The 21,023-nt window shown below is 19.4% G+C and overlaps 2 protein-coding genes and 3 pseudogenes across 2 annotated transcripts, besides 3 other annotated features; 4 read left to right on the forward strand and 1 right to left on the reverse strand.

Moving 5' to 3' along the window:
- The first annotated feature begins 3,410 nt into the window (after positions 1-3,410).
- Positions 3,411-4,170, forward strand: PmUG01_01012400 (annotated as a pseudogene).
- Positions 3,411-4,170: a sequence feature (Plasmodium exported protein, unknown function, pseudogene).
- Positions 4,171-5,508: 1,338 nt separating this feature from the next.
- Positions 5,509-6,406, reverse strand: PmUG01_01012500 (fam-m protein; the record flags this gene model as incomplete). The annotated part of the gene is made up of 2 exons (XM_029007432.1): positions 5,509-6,195; positions 6,320-6,406. The coding sequence occupies 2 exons, from the start codon at positions 6,404-6,406 to the stop codon at positions 5,509-5,511; spliced, it is 774 nt and encodes a 257-aa protein (XP_028859928.1).
- A 2,934-nt stretch (positions 6,407-9,340) lies between these two features.
- Positions 9,341-11,888, forward strand: PmUG01_01012600 (STP1 protein; the record flags this gene model as incomplete). Its single annotated transcript, XM_029007443.1, has 3 exons — positions 9,341-9,361; positions 9,495-10,485; positions 10,735-11,888. 3 exons carry the CDS (start codon positions 9,341-9,343, stop codon positions 11,886-11,888), a joined length of 2,166 nt encoding a protein of 721 aa, XP_028859929.1.
- Positions 11,889-15,850: 3,962 nt separating this feature from the next.
- Positions 15,851-16,586, forward strand: PmUG01_01012700 (annotated as a pseudogene).
- Positions 15,851-16,586: a sequence feature (Plasmodium exported protein, unknown function, pseudogene).
- Positions 16,587-19,054: 2,468 nt separating this feature from the next.
- On the forward strand, positions 19,055-20,685 carry PmUG01_01012800 (annotated as a pseudogene).
- Positions 19,055-20,685: a sequence feature (PIR protein, pseudogene).
- Positions 20,686-21,023: the final 338 nt, after the last annotated feature.

Raw genomic sequence — 21,023 nt, forward strand, 5'->3', positions numbered from 1 at the left:
CTAATACATAAGGTCATTTAATTTATTCAGAAAAATGTGATAGACTATATGACAGTCATATAAATATATGTACAGTACAAAATAAAAATTAGTTTTGTACATAACTGCAAAACTTTAAAAACTCGTATGGTTCTTATAAAGTTCTTAATGTCGTACAAAAGAGTAACATTCTTAAAATACGTTAATACACTATATGAAACTATTGAATATTGGTGTATTTCCCTTCCTGAAAAAAACTCAGTAGAGAAATCACTATTACAAGAAGAAAAACCTTATGTTTTTACTGGACATGTATTTATATCTTTATTTCCAGTAATTACATAAATATTTATCGGAATATGTTATATATTTATTTTTTCTAAAACTTTAAATTATTTTACTTAAAAACGAGCATTTTATTATAGAATTCCTGTAATTTATCATAATGAGGAATTGCTGATCTGATGGAGTTTCATCCATAAACATTTTATTTTTTTTTATAATAATTTACTTAATTTGAGCTTATTTCTTTGTCTCCAATAAGAAAATATACAAAGATGTTGAACATTCTGTAAATAATAAGTTAATATTATGATAGCATACATTGTATTACATTTCATACTTTACAAAATTCTAATTTATATATGTTCTAAAATAGATATATTTGTTCTCATAATATACTTTCGTAAACACGTTAACTGAATTGTATTTAAAAAAAAATACAAAAAAGCAAAAATTATAAAATAAATTTATTTAATAATAATATTGAAAAATCATAGAATATTGTCTAGTATTAAACTACAAGAACTATAGAAACTTCTTACATAAAGACATATATTAGCTATTTTAGCAAAGTAAGAAAAACAAATTAAAATTAAAAAAAAATAATTTGCGGGAAATTTATATTTCCATAATAGGAAGAGAAGGTATAAAAACACATTAACGATAATTAAATAACATTAAAGTTATTACACACGCTTAACATAGTTACGATATATAATATTTATTATGAAAAATTAATCTATATAATATATATATAAGGAATATTCAGTAAAATAAATATGTAGAACCCTATCATTAGGTAAAGAAAAAAATAACATTTTCATTGTATTTTCTAAAAACTAGTAATTACAAAAAAAATATTATATATTAACGAAGAATTAATAAAAATATAATAATTTTTATACTTTCTTAGTTAAAATGACTGATATGTGATTAAATGAGCAATCATATTTTGAAAAACAAGCTCTATAATTATATGACATGATATTAAACATATTATATATAGAACGAAAATATGTAATCCAGTAAAATTAAATGACACTAATTAAACACAAAAATATATATCACTTATTTCAAATTACGATAAAATGGATAAATGTAATTTATTTTATATTCAGTTCAAACAAATATAAAATAAGATATTTTTATAGCATGATGTAACTCTATATTCATCCGTATAAGTATATACGTAAAACTAAAATATATTTAGCATCAAAACATATTTATTTTATTTTAAGCATATATTATTCTTTAAATACGTATTCCATATTATAATATACTCACATTAATGAAATGTAGTATGAAATTATATGAACTATAAATTTAAATAACTTAAATACCTTTTTTTATAATATATACAACACTTCATACATTAGACATTTTTACATATTAAATAAAAAAAAAAAGAAGAATTTTTTATTTAAGGAACTATTATTTGTTATTTAAAGAACTATGTTTTCTTAAATATTATTACATTTACGTATATTTATGTTTTTAATTACTTTTTATGCATTCAACATTACTATTAAATTATATTATGTTATTAATATATATATTCAATATATCAATTTTAATAATGTATGTTATATTTTTAATAAGTAAATAAATAAATAAATAATAAATTTTTAGTTTCATGAAAAAATCCTCAATGATTCATATTAAATATTTATTATTTTAAAATAAATGTAATAAATAAATTGCAGTGTCATACAATAATTTTCATCATATACCTAAACAATATAATACAAAATATATCAAAGAAAAATAAATTTTTACGAATATTTTTAAAATGTTAAATAAATAAAATATAAACAATTTCGTATAAACATAATATAATAATATTTCTTTATTATTTCTTTTTTTTCTAATTTCAGTTTTATCAACTATAATTTCATTCTACTTAAATTTTGTCTAAAAATATTCAAAATTTATTTACTTAACTCTTTGAATTTATTTTCCTAAGAGAATTAGAAAAAAAAATATATTACAAAATTATATCTATGAAATACTAAATAAACCTAATACAAAAAAAAACTTGAATTGAAAGTATATTTCCGAAAATACAAAAAAAAAAAAGAAAAATTTAATGCACATTAATAATATAAAAAACTTTTGAAAAAAAAAATATATATCTAAAAAAATATATTACTCATTAATTTATTTTTTTTCTGTATATATATCATTCTTTTTGTACTATAGATATCATCATAAATCAGTAGTACAAATCATATAGTGCGAAAACGCTTTTTGGCACTATATTATTAGAATCGCTGAATTCATATATATATATATATATATATATATATATATATATATGCATCTCATAGTAGGAATTAACCGAAACTATTGTCAATTTATTATACTAAATAAAAAATTTATATATTTTTAATAACATAAAAGTAAAACAATATGCTAAATAGTTATATGTTGTAAACAGAGTTTTTATTAATTACTTAATATCAATTTATGTATAAAATTAATACAATATATAATATAAATGTATGTAATATATTATAATTTTGTTACTATTATATTATATAATTCTTCTCCTTATTCATTAATAATTTTTATCAAAAATAATTTTAAAAAACATTTCAGTAGGATAACTAGTAGATAATTCATAAACATTTTTTATTATACAATTTCCAAATAAAGAGTTTAATAAAAAAGTTTTTATAAATTTATTTTGTACTTGTATGCTTAAAATTATTTTATTATTAAAATTTTATTTTTTGTTATATTCTTATTAATACAATATTTCAACCATATATGATATACATATATATGTGTTTATTTGAAACAAATTGTTTACGTGACGAATAGTAATTTTAATACTACCATATCTTGTAAACACTTATTAAATCTTGTTTTATTTGGATAATATGAATAAATAATATTTTATATAAAACGATTACTCAAATATTTTTTTTTATTTATATTATTTTTTATTCTTCAGTGTGCTCTAGAATTATGTGAACTCTAAAACATAACCTAAAGATTTTTCATATTGACAAAATATAAAAATTAAAACAAAAAATAAATCAACAATATACTCGTTATTATAGAAGATATATATTTTTAATATATAAATTATTGCAAGCGTTTTGATAACTTGACAAAATTTTATTATAAAACAAGATATAAATAATATGCATGTTTCTTTTACCAAAGCTATTATTTTTTTTATTCTAATATGGACATTCATATATTCGGATCAGCATCCTACAAATTGTACTTAAAATGCATATATTCTTCATTGTCATTCTATCTGTTTTTGCGTAGAAAAATGTTTTATTAATGTATTATATAAATATACTATATATTTATATTGAATAAATGTACCTTTATTTTTAGGTAATCATAAGTGATAAAACATAGAATGAAGAATACAAACGAACTAATACATTAAATATAAGACATAGCAGTTTATTAAATATTGAATCAAGTATAGAGAAAGAACATAAATATAAAACGTTAAAAAATTGAATATATGGTCTAATAAACAAAAACAATGGTTCAAAGAACTTTCAACATAATTCAAAAAATAAATCTCATACCTTAAAACATAATAACCTTGAAAAACATATAAATCCACCAAAACTATAAAAAAAGGTACACTAAAAAAAAAAATTAAGTTTAATCCTAGTGAGCTCAAACAATAAACACGGATCTGTTAAATTTAAATATATAGTTAAAACATTTTTATATTTAACAAAAAAACATAAAGTATTTTCTACAGCTATATACTTCACAAATTTGTATATGATATTATATATATTTTTTAGTGTAATTATATATATTATTAAAATGTCTTATGATTCACAACTTTTTAGCAATCTTTATAGTGTTTTAACGGAGATTCATTCACAGATTTATAATAATTCTTTTTTAAATATATATATAATATAATTATCCAATAAACGAATCTAAGGCTAGTAATAAACATTAAAAATATATTCACTGTTAAAATATATTCTGAATACATTTTAAAATTTATTACAATAATTAGAAAATATATAATATTTGAATTATTTATTATTACATATTTAATCTTAAAATATTATCTTGGTACAATTCTGTATATTTCATAGTATATGTAAATTATTTATATTTTAGTTGTTACTTTAAATAATTATAGATTCATAATTTATGTAAAAATATATGTTCTAGAGATTTATATATATATATGCACTTATACAATATTATATGACTGTAGAAAATATATATTTATTTTAATTACTCTAACTATATTTTATCTTTTTAGAGACATATATCCATATATAAAATATTATTATTATGAAAAAGAAAAAAAAACGGAATTCGTACACTATCTATTAATATATTATTACATATAAATTATTAATTTAATCCTTAGACTACATAAAAAATAAGTAAAAATACAAGTGTATTTATTAATAAATTTTGAATATGCATATTTAAATATATCTGAAATTTTAAATTCTAGACACATTTAAGAAAAATAATAAAAAATTAAATAGTTTTAACTATTCATTTAATTATTTGTATTTAGAGAAACGATGTTTTGAAATAATTACAAATAAACGATATTACTTAAAGATATCATTTCATTACATTTTTCCATATTCCTTTATAAATCATGGAATATGAAGAATTTTTGTTAAAAGTCATTTTACAGTAAATATGTTTTATAACACATTTCTCATAAAACACATTTTATACATTAAATATTAAGGTCTCTCAAATAATATATATATATATATACCAACTATACTAACCACGTTCATTTTATTTTATTATATTCAAATAAGACACATTTTGTTTTAATTTATAAATAATAACACATTTATTTATTATAATATCAAATAATCGCCATAATATAGCAAGATAAAAAATAGAAAAATACTCTTCTTTATTTACAAATTATAACACTTCAATTTAATATGTGGTATGTGCTATAAAATATTATGTTTAACATTCATTATTTATTTTTCTTAAATATTTATTTAAAGATACAAGTTTACGTTAAAACATAATTTTTAATTAAACTTAAAGTATATATTAAAATAAAAATACTAAAACATTAAAACATAAAAATTCACCAATAAGCAAAAAAAATATATGTTTTATTGATATATATCAAAATGACTAGGTACCTGTATCTGTACTTATATAATTTAAGCATTATGTATACGTATAAAAAAAGTATATATCTAAAGATATTACTTCTTATTAAAGATTTCTTTAATAAAATTAGCATTTTACATATTATTCATTTAACTGGGCCATCAATTTAATTTTATTATATTTCTCCTTATTTGTAAGGATCTTAAAAATAACTGTAATTATTAATATAACTATTGCAATCAAAATTACGCCATATGCTATGTAAAAAAAATGATGTCGAGCATTACCTATCACGGCGTTCAATGCTTTGTCCCACCAATCCTTTAACTTCAATGCTTCATAAATTCTATCTCCTGGTTGTGGTAAACATTTATATTTTTGTAATATAGGCATTCCTATTCCCACCAATAAAATAGGAATAAATATATAAACAATATATCGGTATTTTCTAAATTTTAGTTTTTCTGAAGCTATCGTGGCAATCATCCTATTTTTTTTAATATAATCATCATGATCTATTTTTTTGACCAATTTTCTTTCAAATTGGAAATGCTTTCCATCAAAGAATCCATTATTATAATCAATAACTTGTTTATAATATTGCCCTTTTTTTAATGAACTTATATTAGAATTTTTGTTTTTTACTTTGGCCACTTTTTCACCAGTAGATACATATTTTTTTTCGCTCTCACCATTATTTGACATTTCTTTTAGCCAAACAATACCTGAATTACTATTTTTTTTACTCTTTGATAGTAATCTACAAGTTCTTTTATTTAATTTCCTAACATAGTTGTATTTTTCATCAATGCATTTGTTAAATGTACTCTACAAAAATTAAGAAGAAATTTTGTATTTAAAAGAATATATTATGTAATTGCAAAAAACGGTATTAAAAATAAAACACTAAAAATATGAATATTACTAATATACTTAAATAATTTTATCATACCTTATCAATGTAAAAAAGACCTGTCCAACTTAAAAGGACAAAACAAAAAATTTTAACAAATAATAGAGACTTAATTTTTTTCCCCATAATTTATATCTTTAATTTAGTAATATATTCACTTAGATAATTATTAAGGATACCTATAATATACTTCTAAAGATAGCGATTGTTTTATTTATTTAAAAAAAAAAATTTTAGTATAGATTTATCAATACTAAAAATAATGCATATAACTATAATGCATTTTATATCATCCATAAAAAAAAAATTACCTTAAAAAGTTAATCTATAACTTTAATGTAAATTTTGATTTAAAAAAAAATAACTTCATTAAAATAAAATGTTTAAATTAATTCATAATTATACAAAACGTAGAATTGAACTATTTAATACAGTACACTAACTAAATAATTTTGTTATTAATATTTTTTTTATAAAAAAATATAAAAAAAAATATATGATTTCTTAAAATAAGGAATGTTTAAGCTTTATAGACAATACATAATGTTCAAAATATATATATAATTCGCGCCTCTACATATTAAGATAATAATTACAGATTTTAAGTATGTTATCCTATAAATAATTATAATTTTATAAAAGTTATATTTTATTAAAACCTATAATTATAGTTAAAAGATATTAATTTTTATATCTTAATAATAATAATAATAATAGTAATAGTAATAATAAATGAAAAAATAACATTTCGTACAACATTTTTTATTGTATTAATTACAACAAGTGCTTGAGATGACATTTGTTCGCTCACAGCTTTTCACGATCAGTAACATATATAAAAAATTGAATTTATAACGTATACTTATTGTCCTTAAGGAAATATAAATTTTAATTAGATCCGAAAATTACTTTTTTAATTTTATATCATTATTTTTTAAAATTATAATTTTTATATGATTTTATTTTGTACCACAATTTTTGATAACAATAATTTCTATTTAATTTTATTTTGTATCATTATTTAAAAGTGAAAAATCTTCACAAGTATCTACATATTTTATTATATTTCATTTCATTTAAATAAACTTAATTAGTACAAATATTAACATATACAAAATATAGAGTTAACAGTAAAAGTAGTAAAAATTAATACATTCAATTTCAGTAATTCAGAAATATTTCAAATGATGTAAATTTACAAATACGAAAAATATATATAAGTTTTAATATGTACATAACAAATAAAAAAAAATAACAATATAATTTAAGAAGATATACCATTTAGTAATTTTTCTGATTTTTTTTATAAGTATTATATTATTTTATATTTATTGTCTTTACACATACGTAGCTCAAGAGCATATATTAAAGTCATAACATAATCAAAAAACATAAGCATATAAATAAATAATACTACATTAAAAATACTTTTACAGTGATAAGCAATTATTTCCCAGCATTACGGTTCCTTCTGCATTGTAACACAAATAGTAATAACTTTATAAATATTAAGTCTCCAAAAATAATTAAAGTTATATGAAATATAATATTATGTATTTGTTCCCTTACAAAGTTACTATACTTCCAAGGATGCAATCTAAATATTTACAAAAATTAATTATCAATAAATAAATATATATATATATTTTTTTTTTTTTTTTACTCAAAATAATCTAACGCTTAAGAATCTGTTTTAGTTAAATAATTAAAATTAAAAAAAATAAAATATATGCATATTATCACAGAATAACCTATTTTGTTGTAAATACATTTTAATTGTTATTTAATATTATATACTAGTTCATGTTTTAAAAATAATATGAATTAATACATTACTTCCTTATTTGCATGCAGAGTAAATACATAATAGTGGTTTAAAAATAATTTTTCGTAAAGCTATCAAATACAGTAAACATCAAAAAATAAGTAACCTTAAATTCTTATATTAATTCTAATATATGTACTAATAATTACAGAAATTCAACCATAAGATTTCATTAATTCTGGTACTATTTAATGTATTATATTATTCTATTTATATGACCTTATATTATTTAGTTTTATTACAAAGTTATTTTTTATATTTCATCTTAAAACATATATTAGTATAATTAATATTAAAATAAGTATATCCTAATAATTTTTCATATTTTGTAGCAAGTAAAAAAAAATATTTCCATTAATTAATATATGTAATTATGTATTTCGATAAATAAATTTTGAGCAACAGAAAACATTTCTATCGAAATGTGGCAATAGCCATATACAGAAGTATATATGCATATAATAATTTATACTATTTTAAAGCTACTCACGGATATATACCATAAATATTTAATTTTTACCCAATTTATATATATATTCAATATTAAGTGTTATAAGGACATTTAACAGCATGTACTTACGAGAAACATAGAAACAGCATATAATAATTCATATATTATTAGTGTTGATTTCTCCATATATTGTATTTAATATAAAAAAATATTAGCAGCATAATTATAAAATTATAACAGCTTATATTAGAAATAAACAACAAAAGTAACACAATAAAAAAAAAAAAAAGATGCTATCACTACTAACAATTATTTTATTTATAGTTTTCATTATTTTAGATAATCTAAAAGAAAAAAAAAAAGACACAATACATATTTAAGGATATGTTTACACGATAATGCATATTTTGTCTATTATGGTTACTTATATGTAATTTTTTAATCATATCTACCTGGATTTTTCTTTATAAAAAGAATATGAACTTTATAGACAAATAAATACATAATGGCGATTTAATATCAAAACATGATTATGATATATCTCAAGTTATAATATATTTATTTAAGGTAAAAAAACGATAAAAACCATATAAAATAAATATTGGTGTATTCAATTATTTTATGGTTCTCAAATAAATTCCTATGTAGTTGATAATTTTATAATTTCTGGAAATTAATACGTACTAATTGTAAATTATACTACTGATAAGTAGAAACATAAAAATTTTAATTTTTTTTCTAGATGTTTATTTTCAACGATCTGCATAAATAATGTAAAGTCATTATGGGAGCTTCACAATCCATAGTAATATTAATTTTCTTTTAATAAAACTGAATATGTCAATAAATTATCTATATATTATAAAAAAAAAATAATAATACAACTAACATAAAAATCAATATCTAAATATTTCCTAATTATTTTTCTTTGAATCTAGTTCTCAAAGGGAGAACGTCTAGAATTGAACAATTGGGTTACGTCACATAATATAGTGAATAAAATAAAATATATTATAAGTAAAACTAGTTCCTTAAGCAGAAATGGTATTAAAAAAGAAGTTTTTCGGAAAGAATGCTTAAATTTGGTGAATTTTCTAATTATACAAAAGAATGCACGTCCAAATATTTTATCACAAAGACGATGGGAAGTATTACTAAAAGAATTTTTAAGTAGATACTTTAACAAGCCTACTAAACATGGAATATGTCCTTTTATATTAAAAGAAGATGAAAGAGACCTTTTAAGATTATCATATACAGCGCATGATTTCTGTGAAGAAAAAAATAGTCGTCTAAAATCTCTAAAACCCTATGAAACACCAGATGAAAATTTTTACAAATGTAACCGTGAACCTGAATGTATAGATAAATTTAAAGAATATAATGCATGGATTCAAGAAAGAAGAGTAGGTTTTTATCAAAATAGCATTTTTAAGAAATCCCTAGAAATACCACCACAAATCCATTTTCCAACAGACGAAAGATGTAATGTATTCAGGGATAAAACTTTTCATGAACTCGTAAGTGCAGACATGGATAAATTTCCATATTCTCAAGATTCGTATGAAGGAAAAGAAATTTGTACAGAAGATATACTAGAACAAAGTTCAACATCAGCTGCACATACGCAGATAGATAGAACTACTGTCGAACAAGAATCTCAATCTTCTGATAATTCTGAACATGATATACCTTTAGAAACTGAAGCTATTGAAGAAGAAATATCAAAAATTCAATCTGAAGACATTTCCTTAAAAAAAGATATAATATTCCAAGTTCTCAAACATTTAGAAACTCCACAAGGAACAATACATCCTCTACTTGAAAAAATGTTTTTAAGTAATGATCTTAAATCTGATTTGTCAACATATAATGAATCCGTTGTTGTCCCAAATTCTATATTTCAATACCCACTCTCTATAATTACTTGTACCACTAATGCTCTATTTCCCTTTTTTTGACATAACTATACTAAATAATATAATATTTAAAATGTATTTACAGATCTAGGAGGAAATACATCCATCATATATATATCATCTTTTTTAATATTTTTTCCAATAGTTATACTATTTTTCCTTTTTATTAAAGTAATATAAATTATATGTATTATATATATGATAAACACACTATTACTGTAATAAATTTTTTTATAAATATCTTTTTACTATATTGCAGTACAATTTAACAAGGATGATAAAAAAAAAAAAACGATAAAAAAAAGACAAGTAAAATTACTTAGAATAGTAACACCTTTACATGCTGCTAGAAAAAGTAAGTTTTTAACGCACGAACATGAGGAAGATTTCTTACATAATGATGAAAAAATCATAAAAAACATTAAAATACATGAACATAACGTGAACAAAAACACCAAAATATCAAAGAGAAAAAAGGACAGAACAAAAACTATTATAGAAATACATATGGAAGTGCTCGAAGAATTCAGAAATGAAGAATGGAAATCCAGCAAAGGAGAATTTTTATCAATATGCATAGAACAGCTTACAAATGAGAAATACAATACACATTCTCATTTAACAAAAGATGAACTAATAATGGAAAATATTAAAAGATTGAATGATGTTGAACAACAAAAATTTCTATGGAATAAATGGATAGAAAGACATGGAAATCTTTCAGAAATTTTGAAAAAAGAAAATTGTTTTAATAATTTGAAAAATGAATGGAAAAAAGAACTACAAGATTACGTCGAAAAAATGAAAGAATTAGAAAAAAAATCCTCTAATGAAAATCACAACTTTTCATTTTTACGAAGAGAAAAAGATATATGGAAACAATGGATATTAAAAAAGGGTACTATTGTAGAACAGTATTTGAAACAAGACTGGTTTAAAAAATTGGAAGAGGAGTTACAGAATAGGTTATATACTTTCGAAATTGCAGAAACTATATATGATGTATCATTAATAAATATGGAAGAATTGGTATACAAAGAATGTTATCAAGAATTATATAAATATGTAAAAAAAAAAGTATTAGTAAAACTTTGTATACTCCTATTTATGATGGTATTAGAAGAATGCAAAAAAGAGGAGTATATATATAATAGGGAATCATATTTTGACATTTCTATAAATGAATGGAAGACAGAAATGAATTTAGCGAAAAAATCAGAAATTGAAAAAAACATAACTGATGTTAACAAAGATGTTTTGGAAAATAAAGAAAATATGGGGCATATAAGGGAAGACAACTTTAAAAAGGAAATAGATAATTGGATAAGTAAAGACGATACAAATGTAAATTTCACAGTTAATGATGAGGAATTAGACAAAACTGTTATAACATCAGGAAAATATATTTTATAAATTCATAGATACACACACAAAAAATATTCTGATGATATTTAATATAAAAAATACGATGTCCATAAAAAATATTTCTTAAATATTCGGATATCATGAGGGAACAAAGAAGCAGAATGTAATAATCGATAAAAAGAAAAAATCATGCGTGATACATGATGAAAGAAATCAAGATTATTATAAAATATTCCTAATATATATTAATTTTTTTATTTCTGTAAGCATATTTATAAAAAATTAATATTAATTCTTTATTCATTAATAATAGAAATATTTTGTTCCATATAAAAACAAATTTAATTTTTTTGTATTAATTATTAAAATATCAATTTTCGAAATTCTAAGCAATATTTTTTGTTTGAATCCATAATAACTAATTTTATCAGTAATACCCTAAGTTAAATTTATAATTTGTAATTTTAAATGCATATTAATTTCATATATATACATATATGTATTATATTAATACATTATAATGAAGATCAGGTTCCAATAATAATAATATTAAAGAGAAGATTGGTAACCCACAAAACGTTTCATTTAATTATATGTATATTATTATTTGTTAATTTTTTTTATGTTTTTCTTAAATATTTAATTTGCTTATACTTCCATTGTGTATTCTATCACTAAAATTTTATAACTATAATAACATTATGTTTTTAAGAGGAATTTATTCTTCGTATGATTTATAAGAATATTTTTTTTTTTTTTGCACCTTGAAAATAAAAAATATTACACTCTTAATTTATTATTCTTCCACATTATGCTACAAAGTTATTTGTTATGCTGGATATCACTTTATACTTTGTATAGTATAATATAAAATTTAATGAATTAATATTTGATCGAATACATTTTTAAATAAATATTTTTTTTTTTTTTTTAATAAAATTTAAAACATAATATATATATAATAAATAATTTTATTTTCCAAAGTTAAAATACACTTAATGACATTTTATTATATTCTTTATTTTATATTGTTTAGATTTGTAAAAATGTATATGCATATATATGTATATATTATACGTGCGTATTTTTTTTTTGTATATCAAATATATGTTGTTTCCTATACCTATTTATGACACATAAAGTAAATGATTAAAATATTTTTCAGAATATGGAAATATATAATTATTGTTATTAAATTATTTGTATAAGACAATTACACAATTGGAATTATCTATAATATGTATAATTATAAATATTTATTTTGTAGAGACAACAGAAAAATAGAAAATTTTTATATAAATACAGTATTTATTATTTTTCTGTAATACAAAATGAATGATGGTAAAATATTTAATAATAATGTAGTAAAATATAGTTTTATTAAAATTTCTTATTTTTTTTTTTGAAAAAAGGTTTCAAATATTTAAGTATATATTACTAGATTTTTTTTTTTTTTGCTTAGTTTTATTATATTTTATGTAATATAATTAAATGGTATTAAAGAAGTAATTATAATATATTACTTTTTATAATTATATAGGTTTATTATATGAAAAATTAGAGAAAACTTAAAAGTAAATTTTCAGAAGTTTTTACAAAAATAAATTTAGAACGAATTCTTACATAACATTTACTATAGAAAAACACAAAATAACGCTATTAATCCTTTAACCTTTTCATTTATTTCATATATTTAATAAATTATGCTTTTTTCTTCATATATATGCACATTTTACAAATTTATTGAATTCACAAAAATCAATAATTTCATTTTACATATATTATATTACTAACATATATATAGCTTGTTCAATTATTATGAAGATTATTTATATTAGTTATATGTGAGAATTAATACAAGTTATTAGAAATAAATATGACATTAATCAAGAAATAACTACAGGTTAATACATATTTTTTCATGTAGTAATTTCCTCTTTATTCTTATTAGATTGTTTATTTTATATATTCAAAATAAAACTTTGTGAATATACGCATCTCAACATACTACAAGTAATAATATTTAAAATATGAATTATTAATATTTTTCTTATATATATTAATTTTTATTTTAAGGTATCAATTATAAATTTATATTATATTCATGTTCGCGTGAACATATATTCGTACTTACAATGCAAAAAATATATTGTAAATAAAAATGGGCTTCATTTTAAAACACGCTTTTTTAAATTTAACATATTATTTTCATATTTTACACGAAAAATTAATGCACAACAAAAAACTCTTACGATATAATTCATTATCTTTAACTATTTTTTATATAAGACCCGTATGACGAATCTCTAAATCTAAATCATATTATAAAATAAAGCTTTTAAAATTGATGTTATTGACACTTAATGTAAAAAACCCATTAAATATACATAATTATACAAAAAAATGTACGTATATTATATATACTTAGCAATTTTTTGTTGTAAAACTTAAAATTGTTTTAACATATTAAAGAGTATTATACTTTTTTAAAATATAAAATTCTTTTACGAAATTGCATATACACATATATATGTATAAATGAAGAAGTTAATTAAAAATAGTAATTTATTCTTTATTATTGACTTATCAATCGTATAGAACCGATTTTAACATATTATAGATTATATTATTACATTGAAAAGATATATAATAAACGTTATATATGCTTATATTTCTTCAATAAATATTACTAAATCATAATGTACTAATGTAATATAAAAAGAAATTAATACTTTAATGCCATATTTAAAAATAACGTGCGTAATTTTAAGTTCCAATTTTTTATTGCTATTAATATAAATTTATCCTTTATTTTTCATATTATTTTGATTATTTCCTGCATCTATATCAGCAAATCCATAATTCTCTCCTGTTAAATGCATTTTTTATTATTTTAAAATGTAAAAGAATTAACAATATCTTTATAAAAAAAAAGTAACATTTCAATTAATTTTATATACTTAATACATTCTAATATTTTGTACATAAATTTATTATTTTTTATTAATTTTTTTTTTTTTTAAATATTATTTTTTTTCGAAAAACAAATTTTAAAAAAAATTTCACTTCTTCAAATACATAATTTTAATATTATTTCTTATTTTATATATAAAAAATTTTTTTTAATTAATATTAAAACCCTTAAATTCTGAGGAAAAATAAATAAAATTAAGGTTTATTTTTTTTCAAAAAATACAAAATTAATTTATAATGTAAAATATAAGAATAAAAATAAACACAAATAATATATATATTTTATTATTAACAGTTCGCTGAATATTTATTAAAAAAATATATAATTATGTTGATATTGTATAAACCTCATGTACAATAAGAAAATCCTATTAAACTATAATTATTTCCATATAAATGCTTTTTCCCTAATAATTATCTTTAATGCAAATTATTTTTAAAAAAAAATTTCAAAAGACATAAGAAGACTTCTATATATCGTTTATTATTTTAATTGAATACAGAAATATAAAACGATACTTTTCGTAAAGCTAATTTACCCAAGTAAATTTATTATATTTATATTATTTTATCAATTTTAAAAAACAAATAAACTAATCTTTTCATTAATATATGTACTTAATATATAAATTTTTTTGAAAAAAAAATTATTCACAGATTTCCCTAGGTGCATTTACATATAATGTGTGTTTTATTGTTTTCTCAAAACCTATTCTATCAATATTATTTTAATTAATATTTTTTCATATAAAAATTACTATAATATTTTTATTTAACGCATTTTTCCTCGTGTTACATTTGAAATTATCATATAACTATTATATTTAAATATATTTATAATTAAGAATTCTAATATTATAAAGTATCAGAAAGCAATAAAGAAAAAATATAAGAAATCCTCTATTTAATATTATCGAAAAATTTTTATTCTAAAAATTAAATTATCACAAAACATTTGTCTCCTACTAATAAATTTGAAATGATGACAAATATAAATAAACTTTTTTTATTAAAATTTTTTAATTTTTCCTATTAATATGGATATTCTAGGATACTTATTAAATAGAATTATTATTACATTTAATAATTTACATACATTCGTTGTAAACATGTATTTTCATTTTAAAAGGATTATCTTATTCATATGAAAATGAAAATATTTTTATAAATATTAAATATCTACTAAAATTTTTATGCAAAAATCTCTACAGAATTAACGAATAATAAAAAATACCATAATCATAACTTTGATTTAGGGATAAGCAAATTTTTGCTTGGACCAATGTATTATGAAGGTGATAAAAGCAAACACAAACATCTTAAAAATGATTATTTTGCTAGTTTTGTAAATGTTATGATACATCCAAATGTAAGGATACCATTTTAAATTCTTATAATTAAAAAGTGTCTAATGACTGTCTTGTAAAATTACACAATGAATTAAAAGGAGAATCAAAGAAATATGAAAGATTTATACCAAGAGCAAAAGAAATAGCAAAATATATAAAGTTTCATTTATATTATTTAGAACTAAAATATATAAAGACTCTGAAAAACGAGTCACCTAAAAAAGAAAAATACGAAAAACATTTACAAATTGTATCTAAACCAAAAACTAAAAACTTGCTTTGACTAACTATTCCAAGTATAGCAGAATCATACTATTTATTTTCGTGCATCCCACACATAGATAATTCAATAGATGAAATAATTTTAGATGACTTAATGGCACAAGACTACTCTATTTTATCTTTATGTAAAAACAGTGAATAATGATGAATAGAGTAACTAGTCCAAATAAGTAAATATTTTTATACTCTTATTATTATTAATTAATCATTCATGAAAATCATTAAATTTAAAGCATATATTTTAATGTATATAAAATTTTATGAATTTCATAGTGCGTAAAATCCTTATATAAGTGATACATGAGTTATCTTACATTCAAATTTTATCTAAATAAATCCATTTAATGTTCTTAAATGAAGTATTTTATATAGTTCATTCAAGTTTTTGGAGTGTATATATTTAATTTTTCAAAAATACTATAAGAAAAGGTAAGTTTTAAAATTATTCTTTTTTTTCTTCATATTTTTTTATTTATATATTTAGGAAAAACACCTATATATGTGGTTCTATTATTTTACCTAAGTTATATGTTTACCAGTTGTTTTATTGAGATATTTATTATATTTATTTTTATTTTTTCTGTTGTATTTTAGTATATATTGTAAATTTGTAAATATATAACATTATTAAGTTTTATAATTATCCTCCTTAGGTGAATGCATTTAATGAATTCTCATACATGCTTGTTAAACGTACATTAAGATAATTTTTCCTAAAAAATTAATATACGCAATATTACAGTGTTCTAATTAAATATGGAAATTAATTTTATAATAATTTTTACCCAATATTAATATTGTTTATTTGTAAATTTAAAAATTTTCAGATAATACACTTTTGTTGAATGGAAAAAAAACATATAATACAGAAATACTTCTTTTGCGGAATAAACAATAAACTTATTTCTTATTCACTTATTAACAAATTTTGCATTAGTTCCTTTATTATTATTATTTAATTTTATTTTTTTTACCTTTTATATCATTCAAACTAAAAAGAAATATTTCATTTTACAAATTTTGTTATATCTTAAGGTTCAAGTTCCTAAATTTCTTAATGTTCCGCAAAATATATAATATTAACGTAGAACAAAGCTAATTATATTCCATATATATATATATATATATTTTACTTAACATATTTTTCTTTTTATCCTTACTAAAGTTATGCAGCTATAAAATTGCGTATGCTTAAAGAATCATTGTTTCATCTCACTAAATTCCAATAATTCCCCAAAACGTAAAATACAAAAGAAAATACGAAGTGTAAATATAAAATGTATTGAAAGAACCATCCAATTAGAGTAATATATATGCGTTATTACAAATGTAATATCCCCATAACAACATTATTTAAGTAACAGTTAACTTTGTTTAGGAATAAATTCTAACGTCCGATAAAAAAACATAGCAGTGAATAATTTTCATAATATTATACTAAAAACATTAATTTATAAATTTTCATAATATATTACTATTGTGCCAATGCACTTCCAAATTTGTTATGTTAAACTTATATTAAATATTATGCATATATATTAAGATTATATATTAAATTAAGCTATATGTAAATTAATAAATAAAGACAAATCATGCAATATTATAATGATTAATAAAAAGAATAACATATCACATGAAAGTTAAATGTATAACTTAAAATGTTTTTATAATGTTAAGTGTTAATAATTTTTTATTTTTAACACTTTAGGGTATTGCAATGGAATTGGTTACGGCTAAATAAGGTTTAACATTCATAATATTATACGAAAATATTGTTGTCTTATTAATAATTGTTCATCTTTCATGTCAGACATGAATTTCACTATTTTTGAGATATTTTTTTCAAAGAGCTGGAAATTTATACAACCTTTACTGTGTACATAATGCAGTTATTTTTTTGTATATTGCACCAATTTTATACAGAACTTATCATTTGTACGAATAATAATACGTATGTAGTCATATATTATATTTCAACATTTGTAATATTTTATTTAATACCTCCACATTCATATATATTTTTATTTATATAATGTATTATTAATTAATAATTCCTAATAAAGTTGTTAAAAAGGAATTTTTTTAAATATACTTTATTGTGTATTACACCATAAAAAATTAACAATACGAGTATATGGCATAAAAATTTAAAAAAAGAACTCCAGAGAAAAATAAAAATATAAAAGAAAAAAATATTTTTTGTATAATTCTTGTAAAATTATACTTTGATGTATATTTTTTTTATTAATAGTGAATCGGACATTTAATCTTAAAATATAATTAACAATAAGCTCTATTATGAAAAAATTTTTATGAATTACAAAGAATATAAATTTACGAATATATAATATTTGTATGAATCTTTTTTCTTTTATTTTTTATATAGCGTTAATTTACCACTTATAATAATGATATTTTCTTTAATTTTATTTATTCCAAAATAAAATGGAAAATTCAACTTAACAATAATTGGTATATTTTTATATTAGATTAATAAGATTATTAGTAGTTCATAATTTCAATAACTTATTTCTCGTAAACTTTATTAAAATTACTTTTTTAAAATTAAATTTTAAGTTATATAATTTATTATTTCTTCTTTATATTTAGAGGCAAATTTCAGAACGATCACCATCAAGTAATATATATAATAAATTTAATAGACGTACCAATACAAAACCATATGGTACATATTGTAATGATTTAAAGGCAACACAAAATAGTGGTATATAATGCAGTTATGATCTTTCAAATGAAACTGCAAGAAACAAGTAGAATTTACTAAAAAGAAGTAATGAAGGAAAATATAACTATATTTAAATTATACATATTGTGTATATTATAATATAAAGAAAATTTTAAAAATTCAGTTGAAAAAAAGTTAATTTAAATCTCATATTAATATATTTTTAGGTGTTCCAAAAAGTATCAATCAAGTTTATAATATACATACGTTTTAATGATCCTTAAAATGTGACTTTTTACAAAGATACATTAAAAATATAGAAGAAAAATATTTGATTGATTAATATGAAAATTATGATACTATTAAAACACACACTTCTTGTCAACGTGTTTCATTTTAAAAATAAAAAAAATATCCTTATATTTTAAAAATCTGTAGAATAAGCATAATAATGGTAATGGGTATTGTAAGGATCTATTTTGGCATGATTGTCCAAGTTATTTTAAACGTCAAAATGAGTTTAATCTCAATAAATGCTTATATAAATTAGAATCTTGCAAACACAAAAAATGTGATAATTGAAAAAAAATATTACAACCCAGAATTCAATTTAATCCACAGAATTCTGCTAATTCCCAAACAAATATTATAAATTCATTTTATTTTTTTAAGTATTCAGATATTATAAATTACATAAATGACATTAACGATTTAAAGGTTACAAAAATAAAGGAGAAATTTTTAAATGTCACGGGATTCTGACACTAGTTAAATCGCTTAATAATTTATGATAACCATCTGTCCAATCTTTTCCACATTATATCACATTTATAAATGGTGTACAAACAAAAGTTTCTGAGAGTACCAGAACAGAACTTGAAAGAATATAAATAACAGCATTCTCATCACAAGCAATTCATTCTTCTTTGGTAGACTTAGAATGTGCAGCTCAATATAAAAAAAATTCACTAAGTGCACAATCCCTTAATTCCGATATTACGGATAACAAATTACTGCTTATTCCATAAACTTAAGATGAAATTAATCTAAAAAATCTCAAAAACTTCGATTAGTAAAAGATTCATCCAGATCTTGCATAAAGCCACGTATACTTAAAACAGGAACTATTGGATTAAAGTTGGATACATACGAATCGCAAAAAATATAAGATAAATTTTATTTTAGTAATAATCCTATTTCTATCAATATTTATGATAAAAATTTTAACATATTAAAAAATAATATTTTCCGCATTGACATCGTGTTTCTTTTGTCATCTGGAATAATTTTCACTTTTTTCATTTATTACAGAAGAAATACTATTTCCTCACTAAAAACAAAAATAAATTATAATACTATTTTTAATATGCATAATATTTCATAATTGTAAAATATTTATATTATGTATATTTTTTTTATTTATTATTTCATTAGTGTATACCCTTTAGTATACGGTTATATAAAAAGGTATAAAAGAATAAAGAAATTAACTATAATATTCATAATGCATACATGCTCAAGTTTAAATGCCATACACCAAATTTGGAAAATATAAAATATATAAAAATCATATTATATTTTCCTTATTATCCTAGATGAGACCACGTTTGGTGGCTTCTCATAAAATATAAAATGAAACAGAAAAGGAATATTGAAAAAAACACATTGAGATGATACATATTCATTTATATTTAGAAAGAGAGAAAAAAAAAAAAAAAATAGCCTTAATTTATAAATCTATACAGTATACAATTAATAAATGAAAAACTAAACATGTGCTGCACTTATATATACTATATACGATACAGTTTCTAATTTGAAAAGTAGTAAAACACGGAATATTCGCATAATTTTATATATAATATGAGACACACAAAAATATGTGAAAACTAA

This window comes from Plasmodium malariae, assembly GCF_900090045.1.
Source record: "Plasmodium malariae genome assembly, chromosome: 1".
Classification (NCBI taxonomy): Eukaryota; Apicomplexa; class Aconoidasida; order Haemosporida; family Plasmodiidae; genus Plasmodium; species Plasmodium malariae.